General features: G+C 45.5%; 1 protein-coding gene across 2 annotated transcripts in view; it reads left to right on the forward strand.

Annotated features, from left to right (window-relative positions):
- PDK2 (pyruvate dehydrogenase kinase 2) overlaps positions 1-11794 on the forward strand; it is a 33117-nt gene that overhangs the window by 11794 nt on the left and 9529 nt on the right. The window contains exons 3-11 of one of the 2 annotated variants that reach the window (XM_066631311.1): positions 580-651; positions 1497-1681; positions 1941-2030; positions 4266-4343; positions 6545-6574; positions 9212-9288; positions 10545-10643; positions 10912-11019; positions 11611-11724. In XM_066631311.1, coding sequence (XP_066487408.1) covers positions 580-651; positions 1497-1681; positions 1941-2030; positions 4266-4343; positions 6545-6574; positions 9212-9288; positions 10545-10643; positions 10912-11019; positions 11611-11724 — 853 coding nt within the window. The remainder of the gene's footprint in view (positions 1-579; positions 652-1496; positions 1682-1940; positions 2031-4265; positions 4344-6544; positions 6575-9211; positions 9289-10544; positions 10644-10911; positions 11020-11610; positions 11725-11794) is intronic. The other variant, XM_066631312.1, reaches the window with a different exon arrangement.

The raw sequence follows: 11794 nt of genomic DNA on the forward strand, positions 1-11794 counted from the left end.
TATGTCACTTGGATGTTAACAAGCCCACCTCTTTCCTGCCATCAAAGACTTTCCCCTCACTTACTCACTCAGGCCTTTTGCTCAGGGTTTAAAGTTCTCTTCAGTTCTCCCCCCCCCCCCTCCAGTCTTTGGATCACAAGCAAAAGGAGAAATGTAAATGTAAAAGGATGGTATATAAATATGGCATGGCTTTTGGAAAAGCTGCATGACTGTGTGTTGGAGTATGAAGATTCGTTATGTATGTGACACACACACAAAGTCATCCTTATTCTAGCACATACTCATACACACAGCTTTTCTAATAGTCATAACATCTTGCCCTTTAATGGGTCACTGTGAGAACAAAGAGCCCAGTTCCAGCTCAGGGTAGGGTGAGGTGAGGGAGAGCAGCAAGAGCACGTGGGTCTGGTTTTGCCTGATTCATCATTCCTGTGTACTGAGTACCTGGTTCTTCTGCTGAACCCTGCAAGGGGGGGCAGCCCCTCCTGGCTACAGATGGGTCCATGCAAACCTCTTGCAATCAGAGTGGCTCTGGAGTTCTAGCAGATCCTACTTTTGTTTTTCTCTTCCTTGCACCAGGTACGTGCAGAGCTTGCTTGACATCATGGTATTCCTGGACAAGGACCCCGAGGACCAAGGGACATTGGGAAAGTAAGTTTGGATGGGGGGGGGGGCTGTTGAGCACACACATGCAAGGATCCTAGCTCATAGGGTCTTTTAGAGCCTCTTTCTATGGGATGCTTGTCGTTATCTTGTCTGGAGTTGGTGCCATATGTTGTAATGCTGCTTGGTCCATGCAACAGGTTGTCATGCTTTCCATTTTGTATGCAAGTATTGGGAAAATGTCACATATGGGCATTTGGAGTCTATTTTGGTTGTTATGTCCAGTAGCTGGCTAAAGTACTGGGGTGGGATGCGCATAGCTGTCACAGTGAGACCTTGAGTAAGAGAGTAGAACTCTTGTTAGGATTTTCTGGGGCTTTACATGATAGAACTCTAGTTATCCACTTTAAGGGATGCCTACATCAGATGAGCCATGCTGGAGATTGTGGGTGGTAGATTCCCAGGTCTAAGATCTATTCTTCCATCCAGCTCTTGCTGGTTATCTCCTGTTGTTGGCCAAGTCTGCTGTGGAGGCATTCCTCCATCCCTGACTCAACCAGCCAACCAACCTTGTGATCAGCATTGGTGCCCTTGCTTGAGATTCCATGCTATGGGAATTACTTTTCCAGAAGTCTAGCGCATGGTTAGATTACCTAATGTCACTGCCATCTTGGTTGTGGAAGAGAGAACCTTCTGCTGAACCCTGCTGTCAGAGAGAAGATTTTTCCATGAATCATAGTTCCCTTGCAAGGCCTCTAGGGACATGTTATTGACAGAGATCACAATCCCAGTATTTGTGTTGCATCAGGAAGTTCAGGTGCATGTAAGTATCATCTAGGAGGGACTCTCTGCTTACTGCTTTGAAGTTTTTCTGAAAGCCTGTGTCCTCCCAGGTTCACGAATGCCTTGGTCACCATCCGTAACCGCCACAATGATGTGGTCCCCACTATGGCACAGGGCGTGATTGAGTATAAGGAAGCCTATGGAGATGACCCTGTCTCCAACCAAAACATCCAGTACTTCCTAGACCGCTTCTACCTTAGCCGTATCTCCATCCGCATGCTGATAAACCAACACAGTGAGTCTTTGATCCCTTTGAATTTTTTTTCTTCCCCATTGTCCTTCCTGATATGTATCCCTGTGGCAGTAGTTGGTAGTGTGCAATCCATTGGTATGTAAGTCACCTTGACAATAAGTACTGTGGGTTTGGGAGCCACTCTTTTGTCCTTTTGGATGCATCCTCACCTCCCTCCATTATTCCCCCTCCCTGTCAGATTTCTTGCCTTTGTTATATCATGTGCTACTTTTCTGCCTTCATCACCTCCCTTCCTCCACAGCCCTGATTTTTGATGGTAGCACCAACCCGGCCCACCCCAAGCACATTGGCAGCATTGATCCCCACTGCAATGTCTCAGACGTGGTTAGAGGTGAGTGGAACTCCTGTGTATGTTCCATGTTGTGTGCAATTGTGCCTGTTTCCTCCACTGACCCCCTGATTTTTAAATCACTTGATCTTGTTTTTGTAGGGAATTCCATGTTCACAGAGAATGTTCAAAAAGCACCCAGAAAAATTAAGGATACTTAACTCATTTCTACCCAGCCCACGGGCATACACATTTGATCCCTGTTGCTTATATTCAGCACTGGGCAGAAATGGCTTAAGCATTATTTATAGTTTATTTATAGTATACTTTATTGTCACTGTACAACAAAATTTCAATGCACTCCAAGACATGGACATAAAACATTTATACAACAGTCATACAATCAAACAATCATATAACACATTCAGATCCATCCCACATTCAATACTGCATATACTACATATACATTTATTAATATAAATATCTCAAAAATAAAAAAATACTCCTATTTCACTAAAAGATATAATAAAGAGATAATAAAACCCAGTAAACATTTGAAGATGCTGTGTTATCATATTCCTAATGATTTTTTAAGTTCATTGTTCAATATGGTTGGAGATCTAGGATAAAAACTATTCATAAATCATGTGGTGCATGTCCTGATAGATCTGTATCATTTGCCAGAAGGCTACAATTCAAAAGAATTATAAACTGGATGAGAATGATCTTTAAGAATACTATGTCACTTCTGCAAACAGCGGGATATAAAGATGTCATCCAGGGCTGGTAAATGGGCCTTAGTGATGGTCTGTGCAATCGTTATAATGCTCTGCAGTGCTCTTTTATTCATTGCAGAGCTACTCCAATACCTCACCAGGATGCCATATGTCAGGACACTTTCAATAGTGCCATGATAAAAAAGACACAAGCAAATGCTGTGGCAGGTTTAACTTCCCAAGTATCCTCAGGAAGTAATCTCATTAAGTTTTAGCATTGAGAATTTGGTACCTAGCTGGTGGTTTGGGCAGGGAGCAGGTTGCATTTGGTATTCTCAGCTACTGTGCCTTTTCATGTGTATATTGAGACTAGAACCTTAAAAAATAAAACACTAAGGGTGCAATCCTAACCCACTTTCCAGCACTGTCATGAGGGCAATGCAACTCCGAGGTGAGGGAACAAACATTGCCTTATCTTGAAGAGGCCTCCACGACTGCCCTCCAACTGCAGGATGCAGCACATGCCCCACTGACACAGCTGTGCCAGTGTGGGAAAGTTGGTTAGGATTGTGCCCTAAAGGATTTATTTCTGGAATTCACTGCTGCTAAGTAAGGTTAATTATCATGTTTTGATAGTAGCAGGGTTTTTGATTGCTTAACACTGGAAAATTTCTGAAATTTCTTGTGTAACCTAGTAGAAAGCAAGGCTTAGGCTTCATTAAAATGCCTAAAACTTACCTATTTGGTGCACGTACATCAGATATCAGGAACGTAGACCTGGGTGTCACCCAATGTGGTCTGCACCCCCCCCACACACACACACCCCCATCTAGTGACGCCATTGTAAAGAAGCACATATGATCAGACCTCGTTCTCTCTGCTGGTTTTGGTCTCTGACAGAGCACAGCACCATCCGTTCTTTGACAACAGTACAGGCAGAGATGGCTGGACATTCCCCTTGCAGTGCTTATGGAGAAAAGATGATTGGCATGCACGCACACACACACACACACACACACACACACACACACACACACACTCTCGTCCTCCTTAGCCACCTCCTGGGCTGAGACAGTGTTCCCAAACAGCAGTCCCCTGGAACAGATTGAAGAGGCCACTCCATGGCATGCAAAGAATTAAAAGCACCTTGGGCTGTGTTGGTGTCTTCAGGGAGGCTGACACAAACCCTACTTCACCGCCTTCAGCAGTACCTTCAGCTGCACAATGTATGAAGCTACCTATATTATTTTGGCCACACCAAGTGACAGTAACTCTCCAAGGTTTCAGGCAGGTTCTTTTCAAGCCATACCTGAGGATTGAATCTGGGGGCTTCAGTATGCAAAGCTTGGGCTCTGCCACTGAGCTGTGGCTTGTCCCTTAATGGTTGTTCTTTTTGCATGAGCATGGTTTCCACAGCCATGCTTTGAATACATTCCTGAGTAAACCATGTGTCCTTCTCCCCATGGGGCTGTGGATCCTGTCAGTTCATACAAATGTACAGCAGAACCATCAGAACGCAGGCCCTGACCTCAGTCAGGAGGGTGGATGTGCTACATTCATTTGGCAACCACTTTTTCCTCAGATGCTTACGACATGGCCAAGCTGTTGTGCGACAAGTACTACTTATCTTCCCCAGAACTGGAGATCCAGCAGGTGAATGGTGAGTCTTACAGGGACCACAGCAGTGGTGGGCAAAGTGGTTTGGGTTTGAGGGAGGGCTGGTTGCCCAAGAGGTGACACAGGAGAGAATGAGAGTGGGTTGAACCAGCTGTGGTTGGGCCTTTCGTTCACACAAAGCAGTTGCCGACTCATTTCCCCCCAAAGTTCTCTATCTGTGTATGTGTGTGAGTGATGCTCATAGCAAGTCATTTTATGGTTAGTGGTCTCAGGGGTACCCCAAGGACAGGTGTCAGTGCAGAACTGGCAAAATCTAAGTCCAGGTAGTCTAATAATTTGCTGAATTATATAAACTAAAATGTAATAATGTGTATAAAATAGGAAAAAAATGGCGATCGCTTATCAGCTTTTCAGTTGTACTCATTGACTAGAATGCTGGAAATATACTTCTTAGTGAGTGCTTGGGCAGAATGCCAGATGCAGGGAATTGCACCAGGACGCAGGTTGTGCCTTGCTGTCTTTTGTGCTCCCTGAAGCATTTGGTGGGCCACTGTGAGATACAGGAAGCTGGACTAGATGGGCCTTTGGCTTGATCCAGCGGGGCTCTGCTTATCTTCTTAGAATAGCCAGTATTCCTTATCTTTCCACAAATAAAAAGACTAGAGACTCTTTTATTAATGAAATGGAATCTTCAGGGAAGCACTTGCAGTGTTTCTGAGGGAACCAGATCTCCACAGGCCTACTGTGACTACTGTTCTGAGGTGTGTGTGTGAGAGAGGGGGGGGGGCCTGTCTCATGCTACAATCCTATTCACACTTTCTTAGGAGTAAGCCTCATTGACTGTAATGGGTCTTACTTCTGGGTAGGCATGCATAGGATCGGACTCTCAGTCAGTCAGTCATGACCCAACAGCCCAATGGAGTAGAGTTTCAGTCTTGGAGGCATTGTGGAATTGATGCTGAGAGAGTGACTTGTTCAAGTCCACAGAAGGAGTCAGTAGCAGAAGTGGAGCTGAACTCAGCACAAGTCTGAGATCCATGTCAACCCTCTCTATTGCCTGTGTCTCCTGCTGGCCTTTCTTACTGTTTTGTTACTAAGACACTGTGGAACACACACCAGTCTTTACAAATGCTTTATAAATCTCGTTTATTAATCATCAAAGCCCTGTAATTATGGGCTGTGCTTTTGAACCACTACTAAGATGTTTAAAGCAGATTTTAAAAGTTAATTCTAAAATACAGTCCCACGATCAGCTTTATCCCAGTTTCTAAAACACGAATAAAATGTTTGAAACCTAACGAATGAACCTGAAATGAAAAAGGTTATTCAGGAATGTGGTTGGGCGTTGAAAAAAAGACAGATGTTCCCAGGAAATGTCACAGCCTAGCAAAATGTTATGGTTATGACGGATTATTTTTGTGGGTAATGGAAAACGAGGAATGCCATGGCTCAGATTACTATATATGCTACTACAGGTGGGCCCTCCTTTGGGATTTGGGATCCATAGATTTAATGCGGGTCCCGACCCTTATCTGGAGGGCCTCACCTTACCTCCCCAACATGACTGGAAGTGGCTTCTGGTTGCATTGGGGAGGTGTTCTGAGGTGCAGGGACACTGTGCATGGCGTCCCCGTGTCTCAGAAGGCCTCCCAGAGGCTTCTGAGAGGCAATTTGATTTTATGAAAAACTGTATGTGCCTCTCAGAAGCCTTTGGGAGGCCTTCTGAGGCACGTGGAGGTCATATGTGGCTTCCCCATGCCTCAGAACACCTCTGTACGAGACCCGGAAGGCACTTCCAGTCGTGACTGGAGGTCCTCTGAGGGCCTCACCCATAGATTTCATTATCTGTGAGTTTTGCCATCCACAAGGGGTCCAGGAATGAATTCCCCCCAGATACCAAAGTCTGATCTTTATCTCTGATTTGTTCCTAGAGGTCCTTTCTCTCTTGGTTTGAAATGAGATGACCACAGATTATATGAAACTAAAATACTTTGCCTTAAAAAACCACAACAAAAAAACAAAACAACGCATCTTTCAAATGGAATTAAAATAGCAGAACATGGTCAATTTTGTGTTTAAGTTGCCCCCTCTTATTTGACAGACGTGAAAGTTTTCACAGTGGGCCTCCCTTTTAAAAGGAGTATTTACAACATATATATATATTTTTAAATGAATAAGAACCCTGTCACTTGAGTTTCTAGAGCTGACTGTCAGCCTCATTCATTCTTTTCCCGTTTAATTCAGCCACTGGAGCAGGACCTCACCCTTGGCCCAGTAAGTAGCAAAGTAGCGGTTTGGTAAGCAGCAGTCCTAGAGTTGGCCTTGTCGCTCAGCCGCTCCAGCTTCGCTACAATCCCAGCTTCCTTCCACTGGCTTTTTCTGCCTTGCCTTTTAAAAGAAATGACAGCAGCCTCTGTGCCTTTAACAGCTGCATGGCATGGAGAATACAACAGGTGCAACTATATGTCATTGATGTATTTATTTTAACCATTTTATCTCTTGCCTTTCAACCTTTTGGGCGTTCAAGGCAGCTCAGAAACATCATTTGAATGTCACTGGTTACCATTCCTGCAAAGATGGGCTTTTGCGTGTAGATTTTCCACCCTGGAGTAATGTTTCTCAATGTACCATTCACCACATACAACTTCGCGTATGTTGGCCCATCACATGTACCACTGGAAGTAACTGACATTGACGTCAATGCCAGTTGCTTCTCGGTCTTGCTTCTGCAAGACCAGAGCACAGTGTACCAAACACTGGTAAGAGGCTCAGTATGGGAGGGTAGGCTTTTCCCAGTGCATGGGAATATTGCGTTGGAGCTCTGCCTGCCAAGCCTAGCGTCCTACAATTGTTTAGTGCACTGCATCCCAGTCTTGCTGCCTGGCAGTGGGTGTCGGGGGGTGCCGCATGTATCACCAGACACCACCTCACGTACCACCAGTGGTACTTGTACCACCAGTTGAGAAATGCTACCCTAGAGCAAAGGAACTGACACCTTCATTATATGCCTGATGTCTCCTTGGATTCTGGCTGTCTTGGCTGTTGCAGCAGGACAAAGAGGAAGCCCTTGTTGGAAACATCCACCTTCCCCAACCCAGTTTAGGAGCAGATCAGATAATGAGAAAGAGAGACCTGGCCACACAGGTCTTCTCACAGACAGCTGGCTTGATGGCAGTGAAAATCCTCAAAGGTCAGGACTTGATGGAGCTGCCCTCCGCCACTGCCAGTGGTGGTTCTGGCTGCCTTTGGTGGGGTGCAGAGATCAAGTCCTTCCCTAGTATCTTCTGCTCCCCTTCAGAATAATTTGGGAAGCAGGGAAGAAAACAGTGCCTGGGTCAGGAGGTCAGAGATTCTTCTGCTTTGCAGTTCTTCCACACAGACCGTTTATGTCACAAATAATCCTAGACAACTGAGTGCATGGATTAGGGGATGTTCTCTCCCTTTCACAAGGCTTGGGGAAAAGTTTTAGTGCTGAAAATTAACATCAAGGCACTTCCAGCTATCTTTAAGAGAATCCTCCAGAGTCCTGCATCAGCTGCAACAAGCCAGGGTGCAACAAGAAAAGTCCAGGGCCATTCATTCATGCACTCTCTGTGCATCATACAAAACGATCCTCTTTTCCCGATTCAGCTCCACCACTTGGCAGGTGGAAGGTGTTGGACCCTGCTCGCCTTGCTGTTTCTTCCAACGCTAGTTCCAACAAAACCAGTTGCCCAAGTCAGCCTGCTTTGGGGTTGGAGAAAAGGTGCCACGGTTGTTGTGCTGTCCGTCCTTCTGCACTGCCACAAAAAAGGACAGTCCTGTGCACGAACAGTAGGTCGGTGAATGGGTTTTAGCTCTGATGCCTAAATGGAACCTCCATTTTTGGAGGCAGTAAATCGTTAAATGTAATTTGCTGGGGTGCAACTGCAGGTGAGGTGTCAGGTTGTCCATCACTAGAAACAATGGTCTAGAGCAGGGGTATCCAGCCTTTCAACATTAGGGCTCCTAGACCTTTAACAATTGTGTAGAAGAAAATCCACTACACAATTGTTAAAGATCCAGGAGCCATAATGTTGAAAGGTTGGTCACCCCTACTCTAGAGAAGGACATATGGTCTGATCCAGCAGAGCTTGTCTTACAGCGCAATCCTATGCATGTCTACTCAGAAGTACATCCTATTATATTCTGTGGGGCTTACACAGGAGAGTGTGTATAGGATTGCAGCCTTACATTTTTAAGATTGAAATCCATTTGTCCCCAAGTGGACCTCTCCCTTCTCCTGTTGGCACCCCACTACATTCTAGCTTCCAAACACCTACGTCCAGACTTGTGCACTTAAACATATTCTGAAAGCAGTGTTGCGTTGTGTTGCCTGTTTATAGCGAACACAGGACTCGGGAGGTGGAATTGAAAGGGAGTCATGACCATGGAACTGTTATTGGACTGACCTGACCTGAACCGAAAGTTTGGGGATCCTAGCCAATCAGAAGACCAAGCCAGACAGGCCCTGGGAAATGCCAGGGCTGGGTGCGGGGAAACCGGGTAATGCAAGAGAGCTCTGCTGCTTGTGAAGCCTTCTGTGCTCGATAGAGTGGCTGAGGCATCTGCCTTTTGGCACGAAGGATCTGGGAGGTGGGGGGATAGTCTGGCCTCTCAGGAGTGTGTGGCATCTGACATGACTCAGTGTTGTCTATGACTATAAGATCAGAGTGCATCTAACCAGTCTGATGTGCTAGTTGAAACAGGCTTAAAATCTATGTTGATATAAAAAATGTTGCCCAAAATCAGCTCTCAGTATAGTTGTGGGTGGGTAATTGGAAAAAAAAAAAAAGAGGCTTTGATGTCTTGTATATGATGACTTTGTCAAAGAGGGCAGGAACAGAATGGTGATCTGCTTGTTCTCAGTGACCTCTTTTCTCCTGCTTCTAGCTAACCATCCCGACCAGCCTATCCACATGGTCTACGTCCCATCTCACTTGTACCACATGCTCTTTGAACTGTTCAAGGTAACTCTTTTCTAATCCGGTATACCTCTTTCTGTTGCTTGACCTGAAAATAGAATCCAGCCCAGAACCCAGCACTATCCCTTTAAGCTAAATGTTGAGAGTGGGAGGGGAGGATGCTGAAGGAAAGAGGGCTGTGGCACTTAAATATGGTATGTTAACTAAATTATCTCATTCTTACAAAAGACTTCCAGAGCTCTAGAAAAATAGGAGTTGAATCCCAAAAGTACTGAAAAAACAGGTGTATTTATTTAGTGAAGGTCACTCCCAGCCTTGTCATTTTGCTCACCTTTGTAACAAATTAGCTCTTCCTCAAAGGAGATTGTAGCTCTCTTCGCAGAAACTGTAAGCATGGATGGTGGACATCCCTAATGGTGGGGAGGATCTCTCACCAGGTACACTGTCTTGTCTCTTAAGATAAATACTATAGGTGTGGAAGGGGCATGGAGTGAATCAGTGCCTGGGCTGAAGCTTGCCAGAGTGTTTTTCCCCCACCCATTGTATCCGTGGACACTGTCGGTTACAGTTTGTATGGACAGGGTGAATGTCTTCTAGCCTTACCGTCCCTATTCCTGCTTTCCCAGCATTTCATGCTGAAGAAGCAAGCCAGAATGGAAAAACCACTTGGCTCTTCAGTAGCTCCAGTGGCTGCAGTGCAAATGTCAAAGGAATTCCCTGCTGTGACCATAGTTCCCCCACTCTACTCTCTTTGTGTCTATAGACCAGTGTGTTGGTTTGCTACCGCAGCAGTTGAGTTTTAATTTGAGTGGCTTTCAGATGTCTTGCTGCACTGTAATTGTAACATTAGAAAATGCAGCAGTCTATCAAGAGCATACAAAACAGTTCAACAAGTTCAGGAATGCTGATCAGGTAAAATGTGACTCAGGTAGGACTGTATCAACATCTTAATAAACTTATGAATTAAGAGGCAGGCACACAGATGGCTCACGGTTGCTATTTATGATGGCGAGGCACAATGCTCAAAAGTCCAGGAAATCCTAGATCCTTAGTTGGAATTGGAAACAGTTGGCACAGATCACTTGGAGTTTTCCCAAGTGAACTTTCAATGTGAGAAGCAAATGCACGGACTCCTGGCGGAGATAAAAATGGCAGTCAGTGCAATGCTTTATAACCAGAGCAGGAAGGAGGCATCAGAGGGCATGGCTAGAACAATGTCTTGCTTAGCAGGCTCTATGGAGAGACCATCCTGATGTGAGTGTGTGTGTGTATTTTTTCCCCTGTCTGCTTTTACCTTCCAGAATGCCATGCGGGCAACTGTAGAAAGCCATGAGAACAGCCCTACCTTACCACCTATCAATGTGATGGTGTCATTGGGACAAGAGGATCTCTCCATCAGGGTAAGTGAGGCCATGGAAAAAGGGGAGGGGGTTATAGTTCAATGGTAGAGCCAGTGCTTTGATGGCAGAAGGTCCCATATTCGCTTCCTGTCATCTCCTGGGTGGGCTGCCCAAGAGCTTGGAGAGCTTCTGTCCACATTGAGCTGAGAACCCAGCAGACTCTCAGTTCTGATCTGCATAGGCCAGTAAGGGGTAATGTTGGAATTGGGATGCCTTTGGACGGTGGGATCCCCTCTCTATGATGGTGTTTTTCTCCTGCCTGGTACAGATGAGTGACCGGGGTGGTGGAGTTCCTCTACGCAAGATTGAGCGGCTCTTCAGCTACATGTATTCCACAGCACCCAAACCGGAGTTGGGCACTGGCGGAACACCCCTGGTACGGTGGGGAGAGGATTGGGCAGTCAGCTCACACCTGTGTTTGAAGACCCTTCAGCTGTCATGGCTTCCAACCAAGGAATTCTGGGGCTTCTATTTCTTGGAAGGATTAGGCAGGAGTGTTGTAGCAGCTGGCTTCAGACTGGTTTGAGTTTGTAGGGTAAATGTGCCTCAACACTTCTGCTCTCCGTGTGATACATTGTCATAACTTCTGGAGTAGGGATCTGAAGTAAGAATCTGGAGTAGGGATTTTTGTGTGAACATAAGAGAGAGAGAAAATTAAATCTGGAAAATGGCATGGGGAAAAAATAATTGGTTCTTGCAACTTTACAAGTTCACAACTGTTCTGGCCCATAGTATTCTTGTTTATCTTTGAGGATAGAGGTCCACTGTAGGTTTGGAGTGAGATGGGGAAAGCAAAGGCTAGGCACCACAAATGAAGGGTGTATATTGAAGAGCAGGCAGGCTTTTGACATGAATGCATGAAGTTGGTGTGAGGGGGATAGTTAGAATTCCGACTGAGTTGTATAAATATGCGTGACCTACTTACCATCCTTTCCTCTGTTGTTTGTTTTCCCTTTGCTACGACTAGGCTGGCTTTGGCTATGGACTGCCTATTTCTCGGCTCTATGCTAAATACTTCCAAGGTGACCTTCAGCTCTTCTCCATGGAGGGCTTTGGGACAGATGCTGTCATCTACTTGAAGGTGAGCTGGACCCTTTTTCTCCCCTTGTCCCTAAAACCAATTGCTTATCTAGCTTCCACGGTATCCATTG

Source organism: Tiliqua scincoides, chromosome 5, assembly GCF_035046505.1.
Source record: "Tiliqua scincoides isolate rTilSci1 chromosome 5, rTilSci1.hap2, whole genome shotgun sequence".
Lineage (NCBI taxonomy): Eukaryota > Metazoa > Chordata > Lepidosauria > Squamata > Scincidae > Tiliqua > Tiliqua scincoides.